Source organism: Lissotriton vulgaris, chromosome 3_1, assembly GCF_964263255.1.
Source record: "Lissotriton vulgaris chromosome 3_1, aLisVul1.2, whole genome shotgun sequence".
Lineage (NCBI taxonomy): Eukaryota > Metazoa > Chordata > Amphibia > Caudata > Salamandridae > Lissotriton > Lissotriton vulgaris.
The window spans coordinates 561,133,765-561,149,765 of NC_141689.1; the positions used below are offsets into that span (position 1 = coordinate 561,133,765).

Consider the following 16,001-nt stretch of genomic DNA (forward strand, 5'->3'; position numbering starts at 1 on the left):
GACGTGCGATGGTTGCGAGTGGGCTCATGTATACGTTGAAGAGGGTAGGGCTGAGAGAAGATCCTTGTGGAACGCCGCAGATGACTTCGGTGGCCTCTGACTTAAAAGGGGGGAGGCGGACTCTCTGAGTTCTTCCAGCGAGGAACAAAATGATCCAGTCCAATGCTTTTCCTTGAATTCCGATGTTGCTGAGGCGTTGTATTAGGGTGCTATGACAGACTGTGTCGAAGGCTGCGGAGAGGTCGAGGAGGATGAGGGCGACTGTGTCTCCATTGTCCAGTAGCGTTCGAATGTCGTCTGTTGCTGCGATGAGGGCGGTCTCTGTGCTGTGTTTGGCTCGGAAGCCAGACTGTGAGGAGTCGAGTGATTTGTTGGTTTCGAGGAAGGCGGCGAGCTGATTGTTGACGGCTTTCTCAATGACTTTGGCAGGGAATGGGAGGAGCGAGATGGGGCGGTAGTTTTTGAGTTCGGTGGGGTCCGCTGTGGGTTTCTTCAGAAGGGCGCTGAGTTCGGCGTGTTTCCATCTTTCTGGGAATGTGCCGGAGTTGAGGGAGCAGTTGATGACGTCTCGGAGATGGGGTGCGATAATGGAGTCTGCTTTGTTGAAGATGTGATGGGGGCATGGGTCTGTAGGGGATCCTGAGTGGATGGAGTTCATTAGGCGAATGGTGTCTTCTGTGGTGATTGGGTTCCAGCCGAGAAGGTTATTCGGAGGAGGTACAGGTTCGGAGGTGAGAGGGGTGGACTGGTTTACGGGTTGGTTGTCAAAGCTGTTATGAATGTCGGCGATTTTGTCATGGAAGAATGAGGCGAGGGAGTCGCAGAGGACTTGAGAGGGGGTGATGTCGTTGGAGCTGGCGGTGGGGTTGGTGAATTCTTTAATGATGTTGAAAAGTTCCTTGCTGTTGTGGGCGTTGTTGTCTAGTCGGTCTTTGAGAGCTGATTTCTTGGCTGTCCGGATTAGTTGGTGGTGTTTGCGGGTGGCGTTTTTGAAGGCGGCTTGGGTGAAAGTGTTTGGGTCTTTTTTCCAAGTTTTCTCAAGGGAGCGACAGAGCTTCTTGGATTTCTTAAGGTCATCGTTGAACCAGGGGGCGTTCTTGCTTCCTTGCTTGATTTGATGTTTTTTCAAGGGTGCAAGTTTGTCGGCGGTTTGGGTTAACCATTGTGTGAGGTTGATGGCGGCTTGGTTAGGGTTCGTCGAATAGGCAGGGGGTTTCTGAAGAAGTGATGTGGAGATCTGGTCGATGGTGATTTTGTTCCAATTTCGCAGAGTTGGTTGAGGGTGGTTGTGGATCGTGGTCTTATTGTAAATGAAGTGGATGCAACTGTGGTCCGTCCAGTGGAGGGTTGTGGTGTGAGTGAAGGAGATATGCTTGCTGGAGGTGAAGATAGGGTCGAGTGTGTGTCCTGCGTAGTGGGTGGGGGTGTTAACAAGTTGTTTGAGTCCGAGATTGTCGAGATTGTCCAGGAGGGTGGTAGTGTTCCTGTTGTTGCTCTTTTCCAGATGGAAATTGAGGTCTCCCAGTAGAATGTATTCTTTTGAGGGGAGGGCGTGTGGGGTGATGAAGTCAGTGATGTCTTCGCTGAATTGTGTACGGGGTCCTGGGGGTCTGTAGAGGAGGGTGCCTCAGAGTGTGGTCTTGGGGTCGGTGTGGATCTGGAAGTGGAGGTGTTCGGCGATAGCGAGGTTGTCTTCAAAGCTGGTTGAGACGCGGATGGTGTTCTTATGGACGATGGCAATGCCTCCTCCTGTCTGAATGGTGCGGTCCTTATGGATGATCTTGTAGCCGTCCGGGATGGCTATGGCGATGTCTGGAGCTGATGAGGCATTCATCCAGGTTTCTGTTAGGAAGGCGATGTCCGGGGAAATGGTGTCGAGTAGGTTCCAAAGGTCGATGGCGTGTTTGTGAACCGAGCGGGTGTTGAGAAGGATGCATTTAAGGTGGTTGGTGTTGGGTCTCTGTTTGGTGTTTGTGGATTTGGTGTGGGTCTTGATGCAGTTGAATTTGCAGGAGTGGCAGGTGAAGGGTCCATGGGTGTGTCCCGGTGCGGCTTGGGCACAGTTAGAGAGTCGGCCGGGGTTAAGTGCTAGGAGGGTGGAGGCGTCGTATGTAATGTGGGAGGAGTGGGTGATGCGGGGACCAGGGGGTCTGGCGCTGGGTGCGGTCCAGGCGTGGACGGGCGTAGACGGGCTTACCTTTGGCGCACCTTCGGCGCGGACGCTGCGCGTTGGGACATCTGTCCTAAATGGTGAGTGGAGGGGGGCGGAGCGTGGGAGGGTCAGCTGGGAGGCGGGAGCGAGGTGGAGGAAGGGCCAGGGATAACAAACAAAATGGCAGCAACAACAACAAACGATGATTGGGGCACAGGCAGTGGGAGCAATGGGGCGCTAAGAGGGCGAAGTATAGTCAGGATAATGCAGCAGTGGAAGCGGAAGCGCTATGAGAATATGCAAAAATAATACAACATACACCGCCAAAGATAATGCCCAGAAGTGCGCGCTAGCGATACAAAATACCAATCTGAAGTCAAGCGCTACGATATGAGTAAAGAATGTGCAGTCAAGCGCTACGATATGAATAAAGAATGTACAGTCAAGCGCTACGATATTAATTTCAAATGCAGAGTCAAGTGCTACAATACCACAAGTATCAGGAGAGGAGGAGGCGAAGGGAGCGACCGCTCGTGTCCAGGACAGGACACGACTCTGTTAAATGTAATGAAAGCACATGCTTCTTAAGAGGTTCAAAACATTGACGATTATTGATGCTGCCCGTAGTGTAGCTCCCCTTTTCGGCATCTGTGGACATATGACAATTAGCCCATTGGCGAGAGACTACAAATTGGGACATAACTGTCAGGCCTACAAAAAGAATATAATTGTGTTGTTTTACATATATCTAGAGTCACTTTTTTGATACACTGCACAAAAATGTTTTCACTCAGCACATTTTGAGATCCTTATTGTCTGTCTACATTATTCATTGTTATTCAATTGCTATAAATTTATGGCATTTATTCAATAGTTGCTATGTTCGGGCCTACATGTTTTCAGATGTATTTCCATGTTTAAGATTACTTCATAAGCATTTGTGCAATTACAGATTTTAGAGATTCATGATTCATGCCGTTTTCTTAGCAGTGGTTGTCTGCGAGCTGGTGGACTGGGCCTTCTGGATCAGGCCTAGGAGGGTAGCTTACCACTTCACTGAAGCAGAGGCTGGCGACACGGTTAACGAGTTGTCTTTTCGACTCTTACTCTACTGGACCTTATTAATCACCTCATCTCTCTCACAAGGCATATACCTTATTGCCTGAAAATTGGCCAGGTCTCACCCCTCCCATTCTAAAGAAACATTTGGCTGATGCCTATGATCTCAATAATGTTTGCCCTGTCTCTTTCCACTTTCTATGAAAGATTTTAGAATTGTGTGTGCGTTTTCAGATTTCACACCATGTTCAATGATCTTCCTGCCAACAGTTACTCAGGTTTCTGAAAGGGCTGCAGCCCTGGATCTGCTGTCCGATAAGTTGTGGGCAATGGTTTATGGTTCCTCAATGCTGGAAACCCCTAGTGCTCCTAGACCTTTTTATGACATTCCTCTGATCAGTCTTCTCAAAGACACAATGGCATTGATGGAATAAAACTTGAATGTTTCGCATCCTGCCTGTCCCTTCGGTGTCAAGTGGGTAAAATCTGGAGAACTCTAGTTTGGTTAGGCTAGACCAAGGAATCCATCAATGCTTCATCGTCTCACCCCACCTATGTCTTTAGTATCTATTTGGGACATTTGTGTGGCCATCCTTAATAACTCGGGTATTCTGTATCTTTTACCTTAGGATTTTCTTCCTAAATGACATCTCCCTCCTCTCTAAAACATTGAAGACAATGTATGTCCTTTTAATCCCTGAAACTCAACCATGAAAATCAAAAATTTCTACTAATCTCACCCAAGCAGTGTAAGATACCGGTGCAGTCTTGGATCATTGCACTTCTTAGATGGCCACTCTACCATTGTTGACAATGAGAAATCGACAACAGATTGAAACTCCAGTCCCTTAGCAATGCCATGACCAGGAATGCCCGCTACAAACTCAAACTACTTTGCAGTTTTAGACAGTTTATTGCTGAGCAGGATCTGCAGTCCCTACTTCTAGTACTTGTTCTCTGCAGGCTCGGGTACGACAATGCCACTCCTCAAAGGACTACCCCTAGCCACCATGCTCCTTTCAGAGCTGTACTGAATGCAGCAGCCCAGCTTGTCTTTGACTGCAAGAAGTTTGACCTCATAGCTCCTGTTCTTCTAGCACTTCATTACTTTCCGATGAAGTCAGAAGTTTAAGTTAGCTTGTATGACCGACAAAGGTTTGCTCACCACAACCCCCTGCAACCTGGCAGAAAAGCTGAACTTTCCGATGATCAACATCTCCTGCACAGCTTCTCGACGTTGCTACTTGAGGTTACTTCCTTCAAAACAAAACAAAAATGATGTCCCAATCTTTCTTCGACAGTGCAACAAGGTTTTTTAACTCTCTTCCTCCTGCTCTGCGCACTACTGCCGGTCTGTCTACATTAAAAAAAACAGAGCTGTAAGCTGTCCTGTTTAAAAGACCCACTTTTACACGGCCTCTCGCCCTGCACTTTCCTGATGCGTTGACTAAGACTGTGCCGTTGTCTCATCTCTTTTCAAGGCTGAATGATCCACTGTCTGTCACGCCGATTTATTATTCCTACCTCTTAATATATGTTTAATTGTTTTTTCTTTTGGAATTCTGTTATCGCTGTATGCTTTCTCATTGTAATGCAGTCTAACACACTTGTACAATGTTTGCACTACATAAAACGCATAGATACAATAATAAAATTGATTGAGATGCATTTGAAAAATCCAATGAAAAGATGGAAAATTGGATGCCTCCATGGTCGCTCTGCAGATGTCAAATGGCAGCAATGACGTATTTATAATGTGCTAAAATTTAGAAGCAAAATCTGTGACAATGTATTTGATTTTACCTGAACATGGACTACTATGTTTTGGGGAAAAATGTGCAATCATTGCATTTTAACACAAACTGATATTTTTTGGGAATGTAGAATGATTTATATACCCTAATCTGCTATTTATTACCATTGTTGAGTATTTTGATGAGTCAGAAGCTTCACCTGGACTGTGGTGTTAACATGGGACTTGAGATTTACACTGTAATATTTTGGGTCGTGGCTCATTTACTACAGAAAGGTGAACCAGATAGGTCAGCCAAGGTGAGTAGACTCAAGTATACTTCTTTTCAAGATTTACTAATTTTGGGGAATTCATAGGAGTACAGTGTGTTACATTGGTTTATCTACAACATGTTTAGATTTCAAACTGTATAACCCTTGCTTTTTAACCCTTTCCCAGACCATTTTTACTTCTGACCTTGAGACAAATTTAGTTAACGTGCTAGCCTGTTGTTTTCCAAAAAAAAGCATGCATTACATGTATGTATAGAGCGATGTTTGATCAGCAGTCTTCATCCATTGGTCCTTTAGCATGCGGCAGTGACTCCGCTCACTTTGCCCTTTGGCTCCTTTCAATTTGAGTGACTTCGCAAATGATGCGCACATTGTTTACTTCCTCTTTAAAACAGTACTTTTCTCTTCGATAACAGAGCTGTTTCAAAGTGTGCTGTTTCACATTTTGTATTTTTTTTATATGAACTTTAAATAACACTCACTTATTTGGCCTAGTGTAGGCAAAATAAATCTACTTGCCCAGTTAGATGGTGATTTTGTTTTGGTCTTGCTTACTTGATAGTGCAAGCTTACAGCCTGCCCATTAATTGGCATTATTGTCGCTCTCATTTGCCTGATTCTTATTCGACGATTTGTCTTCCACTTCTGTTTCCCTGACCTGGTGCATAACATCTTTCGGATCATTTTGATTGGCTTACTTGTACCCTTCACTTACTCCCATTTACTCCCAACGACTTTTTTACTTTTTAATTCAGCACTCCAAGAGAATGTATGTATTTTCTATCTGTTTCCCTCGTGTGTTGCTTCCCTCCATCAAATGCTTGCCTTTTCAGCACTGCGTTGCTCCCTCCCCTGCTTGTCTGTTAAATCATAGCAACAGTGATATTTTGCTGGGGTATGGCTATAGGGTTATTTTGGCCTTGCAGGAACCTATGTGCACGGACCCTGGGGCGCACATGTTATGTCCCACTGTGTGCATCCACATATGTCTGAGGCATAGGGGACCATTTTTTTCCTCTCCGCCAAGCTTTTCATGGAGGTGGAAACTTGTAATATGCTTGGCGGGACCGTGGCGGTCTTGCCAAGCATATTTTAGCTTTTGACCGCTGCTCCTATGCAAGGGAACGGCAGTTCCCTGGTGGTGCCCGTGGTCCACCTGCGGTCCGACTGCCTGAGTCAAAATCGGGCTATCAGACAGCTGGTGGGGAAGTGGCTGGATCCGCCACAGCTGCGCCACCACAAGTCTGGCGGTCGGAGGACCACCAGACTCCTATTTAGGCCCTTAAGGTTGTCCCTGGGCTACTGCAGAAGACCAAATGGTTGAATCCTGTTGAAAGTAAATTAGGCTTTGCAAAGCGTTACACTTTACATTTTTACACTTGATTATTCTATTAAAATCCTGTTAAGATTTTCCTCAGTGAAAAGTACATGAAAAATAAACCATGCCATTTAAAAAGATTGAAATATTAAATTGAATAAAGAGTTTGGAGATACCGTAAGATATGTTTGCTTTTTGCTTTAGTATTTTCAATAATTTTTTCTTTACTTTTTTAAACAATACTTTAGAAACATAGGAAAGCTAGAAGTTTAGCACTTTTGCATTATAAAGGCGAGATCTATTGTCCTTCCTAATTTTTGTTTTAGTTGCTGTTGTCATATTGTAAGATTGTAGCTTTCTGCAATATGAATGCTTGATAATGTAGTAATCTTGTCTTCTTTAGAAACGGTAATGATAATGCCATACATGGCACACCTTAAAGGTTTTTATTATTTTTTTTAACTTAGTAAAACAGCTACAATAGTGAATGTTTTCAAATTTAAAATGTTTATCACAAGCCTATGGTGGCCATTTTTAGGTGATGGCATATTATTTTTTTGTTTTTGTGGGTTAGGCTTACAAGAAAAAAAAAAACGAATCATCCTATTAACTTGCCGAGGCTAGACCTCTTGCATTTGCGAGTGTTTGTTTAAGAAAGGGTTTACAATGCAGTTTGCACTTTTCTGCCAAACTTGTTTTCTCAACTGTGAAACTAATTTTACCTGCAGATTCTCCTTTGCACAACACCTCATTAGAATAGGGTGTTATCTTCACTTTCCAATGCTAGAATCACACTTACGTCTGCCTTTTGCAGGACTAGCTTTCCATATGGTACCTTCGCATGAAATACCATTGAAAATGTTTATGAATATATACAGAAAATTATGATTTCTAACTCCCTCGCCTGCCTTTAGACTTGTGACGATATCTATTTTGGCGGTGTATTTAAGCTCGTGGTAATATTTATTTGAGTAGTGCTTTCTGTGATGTGTGCGTCGCAGGCCCTCCTATGGCAACGTCAGGCAGTCTTCTGTCTGTATGTGGGGGCAACCGCAATACTGCGGTGCAGTGATCCGACTGCCAGAAGGGCCTTGTTGGGTGTGGTACAGCTATATTACTTAGATCACCCGTGCCTTCAGTGTTCCTCTAGGATCACCGCCTACTGGAGGAAAGCAGTATAGTGGCAAAATAACAAGTACCCTCCTATCAGCACCTGTGAGTCCATACCAACACATGGGGTCTGCTGCGGTGGTCTGAGCAAGTGCCTAGTAAGAGCCTGTCCTCAATAGAACTGTTTAGATAGCTAGGATATTTTACATTCTTTGTATCAGTATTTACACTTTACAAATGCAAATTCAGCTAAATCGTGATGATTGTGTGTGGAAACAGTTTTGTAAATGAGACTTATGGACCTTGTTGGATACCTTCTTCTTTTCTCCATGGTTGGTTCTTAGAGGGTCCCTTGGTAATGCAAATTGAATAACCAAAGAAACAATGAATATTTTCTACAGCATTAGTCAGTAATAAATGTTTAGTCAATGTTTTCTTCACTGTTGATTCCATCACGTCAGATGTTTCTTTTGGAACAGTTATTGTTCCTTCTCTGCTCATTGTAGCTAACAACATCTTTGTTGTGCACCCCAGATTTACATTGGCTGGTGCATGACACTGAGTACCTTGCCTGAACCATATCGAACCATAACCCGATACTTTTGCACCTGCAATGGGAATGACTTTACCCCTGCATACTGACATGGCAATTGAAGCCTGAGCTCTTAGAGGATTCGCTCTTTCGGGGCACCACTGGTACCCACATTAGGCAAAACTTTGAGTATAATACTAACACCGCCTCTTCTCCCATGATTGAATGGGACGCATTTAAACCTGTGTTGAGGGAGAAGTGTTTATCTGAGTTGATCGGGGTGCGCCACACCTTGCTATCGGAGGTCGCCAGACTGGAAGAAGAGTTCAGAGCCTTAGCGGTGAGCTGGTCAGGCCACCCAGAGCTGCAACAACCCCTATTCGAAGCTAAGGAGGATGTGGCTAAACAGGTAGAAAAATTGTACTAGCTCGACTAAAAGACATACATGACTAGGGCCCATGCAGAGCGGGGCTGAAGGCGTTTATTACTAGCATGGCTCACTAATCGGGTGAAGCGGGGTTTGATAATTGTAGAGATAACCACGGAACAAGGGGATCGACTATATATACAGGTTGAAATAAATTGATTCTACGACCACTACTCCACACTATATACGAGCACTTTTGCACACTCTGAAGACACAGTCAGGAAATTCTTGGCACCTTTGCCTTTTGCACTATTAACTCACGAGGAGGCTAAGGAACTAAGAGAGGAGGTCAAGGCCCTCGCAATGTGTAAAACACTAGGAGCCAACGGTTCCCCGGCAGAACTATAGTCCACATATATTAATTAATTGGCCCAGAGATTGGTAGGCTTGTATAAAGCGAGCAAAGAATCTGTCTCCTTACCTGTCTACACTAGGTATGCGCTAGTAGGGCCGCCCCTGAAACCTGGGCCCGACTATTATACACAGACCCAAAAGCTAGAGTTCGGACAGGCCTCTATATCTGAGAGGGTTACAATGTGGACCCCAAACTCAGCAGGCTGTCCCCTCTCCGCATTGCTATTCGCCCTAGCAATGGAACAGCTGGCCTGCTTGGCCAAACAGGTGGACTGCTATCTTGTTATAGAGGTTGCGGGAGAAACCCATTACATTTCCCTATATGCGGATGATCTCCTTATATTTTTACAGGAAGAGACAGCAGGCTTGGAGAGAGCTTGGAGATTGTTAAGGCTCTGTCCAGACTTGAGGTCAACTGGCCAAAATCACATTTATTTCCAGCGACCGCTGATTGAGAGCCTCCAGAGACGTTCCCCTTGATATACCGGGAACGTAGGCACTGACATACTTGGGTACACATATACCACTCACTGGAGGACATGTTAGACAGGAAAATAGGAAAGGTGATTATGGCCCTTAGAAAGAGTATTGAGTTCTGGAAGATACTCCCTCTCTCGGTGGCAGGTAGGATAGCCCTGATCAAGATGGTGGTACTTCCCAGGTTGCTCTACTTCTTTTTAACACTATCAGTATGGGTCCCCAGACCACTATTTAAAGAAATTGATTCCATTCTCTTTGCCTTTGTGTGGGGATCAGGGCGGTGGCATTTCACCACTCTACAAAGGCCAGTTAGGGAGGGGGTCCTCGCCATTCCCGATTTCGAATCATATTATCTTGCTGCACCGTGGCAGTGGTTGACGCAGTGGATAGCAGGCAGCCAAAGAGTGCATTGAGAATTGCTGGCTACTATACCTGAACCTCAAGTCTTGCCTGGAGTGCTGTTGCCCCTGCGACGGTCGCAGGGGTGGGGCACTTCTGAATTTCAAGTACTGCAGCACAGCTGGATTAGGTGTTTACAACGTACGAAAGTACAGAAACCATACTTGCTTGATGTGCTCCTTGCTATGGTGGAGATGCTCCCTCGTGGGGGGACCGGAGAGGCCTTACAGACTGAGCAGAAGTGGGAGCCACCAAGGTGGGAGACCTATACCAGGAGGGGAAAGTCCTCCTGTTTGAAGAATTTAGAGAGCTCTTTGATTTACCACACGGACACTTCTCACTCCAAGGTTCAGTGACCACAATGGTTTGCCTCCACTGGGGAGAATGCCTGGAAGAGCACTTGACCCATAGGGGATGTCAGTACATGGTCACAGGCTCTGGCACATATAAAGTGGTGACATGCTTATACAGAGTGATACGTGGAGACATATATAAAATGCTCGCTGCCCTTCAGACCAGGTGGGTGGAGATTTTAGGACTTCCACTACTGGAGAAAGATTGCGCTGCCATATTAGAGAGGATCCCTAAGGTGTCCTGCAACACCTGATTTAAGTTAATCACTTTTTATATATTGCACAGGACATACCTCACTCCAGGAAACTTGTTAGACATTTCAATATAGTGGGGGGCGCATGTCCGAGCTGTAGATAAGAAGGGGTGTAATTCCTGCACATGATGGAGAGGTGCCTGGTGCTCACTGAGTGCTGGGGTGGAGTACAGGATATGAGGCAGATATCACATCCAAAGAAATCCCATGCACACTGAGGCACTGCCTACTAAGCTGGATGTAGCATAGATCGTAGCGAAACGGGAAATCATGACAAATTGGAAACCCCCAGGGGGTCCCAGGGTGGACACATGGCGCAGGGAGCTGGAATGTTGGGCTGGCTATGAGGGTGCAGTGCTCCTTAGAAAAGCGTGAAAAGGGCGGGGCTCGCTGGAACTGGCCAGAGCTTGGGAGACACTGGTGGATTGCATGCATGATCTGAACACTTTGTTTGTGGGAACCAGCCACCTCGCTGATGAGGCCTCAGGATGTCAGTGCCTGAAATACCCGTCCCACTCGGGGTGACAATTGTAAAAAGAACAGTTGATGGACAGAATGCAGAACACTGTCATACATTCACCCCAGTACAGAGATCTGGGCCTAAATCCATCGTTTTTTTGCTCACCATGCCATTCCAGTTTGAACCCAGCCATATGCAAATCAGTCTTGACCCTATGCCCCATGGGAACAGTCCAGCCCGAAATGCGTAGCCAGGTCCTCCCTGGACTGGAAACAAATATCCAAGGACCGGTTTCGTGCTTTCAGCCCTAATCAGCCTGGATAGCGTGATTCCAGTGGCATGGAGAGAATGGGACTCACGTCTGAGCATACCCGTCCCACTCGGGTTGACAAATGCAAAAGCAACAGTTGATGGACAGAATGCAGAACAATGTCATACATTCACCCCAGTAAAGAGATCTGGTCCTAAATCCATTGTTTTTTTGCTCACCAAGCCATTCCAGTTTGAACCCAGCCATATGGAAATCAGTCTTGACCCTGTGCCCCATGGGAACAGTCCAGCCTGAAATGCCAAGCCATGTCTTCCCTGGACTGGAATCAAGCCTCCTAGGACCGGTTTCTGGCTATTAGCCGTCATCAGCCAGGATAGCTTGATTCCAGTGGCATGGAGAGCACGGGACTCACGTCTGAGCATACCCGTCCCGCTTGGGGTAACAAATGCAAAAACAAGAGTTGATGGACGGAATGTTGCACAATGGCAAAACATTCACCCCTAGTCACAGATCTGGGTTTAATCCATCATTATTTTGCTCACCACACCACCCCAGTTCAGACATGGCCATATGCAAATCAGTTTTGACCCTGTGCCTCATGGGAACAGTCCAGCCCGAACTGCCAAGCCATGTCTTCCCTGGACCGTAATGAAGCATCCTAGGACCGGTTTCTGGCCATCAGCCGTCATCAGCCAGGATAGCTTGATTCCAGTGGCATGGAGAGCACGGGACTCACGTCTGAGCATACCCGTCCCACTCGGGGTGACAAATGCAAAAACAACAATTGATGGATGGAATGTTGCACAATGGCAAAACATTCACCCTAGTGGGACAGGTATGCTCAGACGTGAGTCCCGTGCTCTCCATGCTCCATGGTAGTTCGGTGTCTTATGGTTCAAGGATGGGTAAAGTATAAGGGTAGTTTAGGTTTTTATTGCTCAGGGAATGGTAGCATTAAGGGACAATAAGGGTTTTTAGGTTTCAGGGAAGAGAACCAATGTAGGGCATCGGGTTTTTAAGGGTAAGGATAGTGTTAAGGAATATTTAGGGTTCAGCAAAGGGTAGTGTTAAGGAGTAGTAAGGGTTTTTTTAGAGTTCATTGATGGGTGCATACAGGGGTTATAAGGAGTTTTAGGGTTGATGGAAGGTAGTGTTAAGGGGTCGTAAGAGGCTGTTATGGTTCAGAGATTGGTTGCCTAAGTGGCCATTATGGACATTAAAGGCTCAGGGAAGTGTAGGTTAATGGGTGGCAAGGGTTTTTAGAGTTTAGGGGCGGTTAGCATTAAAGGGTAGTTTGGGGTTTTAATGGTTCTCGGTTGTGAAGCATTAAGAGTTATTAAGGAGTTATTAGGCTACAGCTAGACGAATTAAAGAATGCATTTAATAAAAGACTTTTTTTTAAAGTCAACATTTTTTGCATTTTCATTGGTAATGTTGAATGACATGAGTAGGCATTTTAAAAGTTGACTACATTACATATAACCATGTCTGTAATACCGAGTGCTTCTTGGTGTAACGCAACAAGACTCGGTGGCATAACGTGTGTCTGCATACTTTCTTGAATTTTTCATTTTTTCTTTTGTGCTCTAATTTACTGATAGTTTAGTACTCAGAAGAGTGACAGGAACAGCTTCTATGTCATAATTTGGAATAGAAAGTTTCTGCGTAGTGGGGCACAGAGTTATCATGGTACAAAGCACACCTACACCGTTGCTATGAAAAAAGACCAGTGCACATACGGGGAAAAATATTTTTGTCTTGCCTCACACCACACAGGCCCAAATCTCTCAAACTCCACATTCTCTATAATCCTTTGGAATACCACGCTAGAGCCTTGTTGCAACTAAAATCCTGACACGCCCACAAACCTGAATTTTGAGCGCCTCTCTTCATGATTGATTAGCAGAGAGCCCACCCCATTTAAAGAGCCTGGCCAGCTCTTCTCATGGAGACTTTGTTTGACTTGGATTGCCACATTAGGTTTTAAAGTTTAAACACTCGTAGTAGTTTTTATTCCCACTTATTTACTTCCTTAAGGCGGGAGTTGAAGAGAGGCACGGATAAAAAACTACAGGCTGCAGCGCGGTTGGCCAGCCCTGACATATACCCGTTACACATGATGACATTAACATATACCTGTTACACATGATGACATTGACATATACCTGTTACACATGATGATGTAGTGTTCGAACTGAGCTGTCCTGGCAGTAGTAAGGCAGATGCCATGTGGTTGAAGATCAGAGGTCTCAGCACTCAGCAGTGATTGACAGCAGCACTCTATACATGGATAGGATACATGCTAGTGACTAAAACTACACGTCGCAGAAATGACAAACCGGCTTCTTAAATATCTCTTAAGTACATGTTTTCTTTTCTTTTTTCTTTTAGGATGCCCTTGAAGCTCATTCGGCCTGCGCCCATGTATCTAGCGACTGCTGTGCAGAAACAGAAGCTATTCGTTTTGAATACCACGTTTTATATTCCATCAGCTACCAGGCCCCAGTTCTTTACTTCCGGGCATGCTTCCTAGGTAAGATACATTTAAATAAAAAACAAAGACATAAAATATGAAGAGCAGTGGTGAACAGATTTCATTAATCCATTTGTTTTTCGCTTTTAGGATGCAAATTGCAGAATCGTTATAGGTAGCACAGAGCTTCTTTTTTCGGTTCTTGGCTGATTGGGAAAGTATTTTCCTGGCATTATGCTTGTTTCGAGTGAAACATGCTGGAAATGATACATAAAATATCCTAAAGAGGAATATTGTAACATAAAATAAAACTGCAGAGTGATTTATAAGCATCGATACCAAAAGCCAAGAGAATAATGTTTTAGCCACAATTTAGAAAACGATACATTTGATGGCCTATCACTAGTAAACTATCTCGTGGACTCAAGTTCTTGGACAGCACCTGTTTATTAAAGGCGAGTTGCAGTAATCCAGTTCGATTTTCTAAGTAGCAATAGTGGAAGTTTCATTTTCATATTTCTAAGCACAAGAACACTTCAGACAAGAGAACCACATGTTGTGCTTTGTTCTGACCTCAAAACAGCCCCAGACTATCATTAAGAAATACTACAACAAAAGAGGAGCGTAGGGGAGATTTATTTTATTTATTTTATTTTGAAAGTTTTATATAGCGCGAACAGGATCTTTGCAGATATCAGAGCGCTTTACACGGCTGGGAATGCCAGCAAGAGAGTGGGGTTACACATAAGTAGTACAGCACATCAATAATACAAGTATAACAGTTAAATGTGTGCATAGATAGTCAGTAGCATCAATAATACAGGTAAGATACATATTCATAGAGTTCGAACAGCGAGTTAAATGTGTGCGTAGATAGTTAGTAGCGACAATAATTCAGGTGAAATACATAGTCGCGGTGTTACTCCAACTCAAAATGGCTCAAGGTGAAATACATAGTCATAGAGTTCGAACAAAGTAATACAGGTCAGAGTAGGGTCTTTCCAAATCCAAGCTAATAGGTCAAGTGTATTTGGCCATAAAAATAGCTTTTACTTCTTTCTTAAAAAGTGTGAAGGAGGAGATGAGCCTGGTTTCAGGAGGGTGTGAGTTCCAAATCCTGGGTGCCATTCCTGAGAAAGAGCGTTTATAGGTTTTTACCTTCCGGAATCTTCGAGGTTTTAGCAGAAGATTGTCTGTGCCTCTAGTGTTTCTAGAGCCGCCAGAGATTGACAGCTTCTGAGTGAGGTATCCGGGAGAGCTCAGATGTAGAGCCTTGTGTGTCATGCAGGTCGATTTTCAAATGTATTCTGGCTTCAAAAGGCAGCCAGTCCAGCTTTTTCAGATCAGGTGTGATGTGCGAGTGTTTTTTTGATCCAGTGATGAGTCTGGCTGCAGCGTTTAGAGAGGCTCTTAGGGGTGCAGTGCTGGTTAACGGGAGACCGCAGAGGGCGGTGCTGCCGTATTCAATTCGCGGGATTACTAAAGCTTGTACTGCAGTTTGGAAGTCTTTGGCTGGTAGGAAGGGTTTAAGTTTCCTCAGTGTATTGATTTGGAAGTTCGCTCCCTTAGTGGCCTTGCTGATATGCTGCTGCATGTTAAGGTTGGAGTCGAGGGTTATGCCTAAAGATTTCGCTGAGTCCACTATGATGGGTTGGACATTGAATGCCGTTAACTGTTTAAGCCAGGTTTGCGTGATGGGGATCTTCGCGGGAGGTGCGATCAGCAGGAATTCTGTTTTCAGAGCATTGAGTTTGAGATGATTATCAGCAAGCCAGGATTGGGTGCTTCTAATCGTAGAGTTCAGTAGTAAAATGTCGTTGGGGGATTGTAATTTGAGATATAGTTGGGTGTCATCTGCGTACATGTGAAAAAGTACATTGGATGCTTGAAGCAAGGTGGTGAGAGGTTCCATAACTAGGTTGAACAGGGTTGGTGATAGGGAAGATCCTTGGGGGACGCCTAACGACACAGGTATTGGAGAGGACATCAGGTTGTTACTCTTGAATTTCTGCGACCTGTTGTGTAAAAAGGAGGTGAACCACTTGAGAACAGTCCCAGAAAGACCCATTCTTGTGCTCAGAAAAACGAGTAACTTCTCATGTTTGACAGTGTCGAATGCCGAAGAGAGATCAAGCAGGATGAGGAGGCAGGTATCACCTTGATCTAGGATTTGAAGGGCGTCGTCAATTATGTGAGTCATAGCAGTTTCAGTGCTGTGTCCTGCCCGGAAGCCTGATTGATGCGGGTTGAGGAGATCAAACAGGTCGATATGTTTAGTCAGTTGTAGTTGAACGCATTTTTCCAATAATTTGGCGAGAGTGGGAATATTGGTGA

At 44.8% G+C, this 16,001-nt stretch overlaps 1 protein-coding gene across 3 annotated transcripts in view; it reads left to right on the forward strand.

Annotated features, from left to right (window-relative positions):
• ATG10 (autophagy related 10) overlaps positions 1 to 16,001 on the forward strand; it is a 643,404-nt gene that overhangs the window by 317,215 nt on the left and 310,188 nt on the right. For all 3 annotated transcript variants that reach the window (XM_086960849.1, XM_086960850.1, XM_086960852.1), the window contains exon 4: positions 13,586 to 13,727. In XM_086960849.1, coding sequence (XP_086816975.1) covers positions 13,586 to 13,727 — 142 coding nt within the window. The remainder of the gene's footprint in view (positions 1 to 13,585; positions 13,728 to 16,001) is intronic.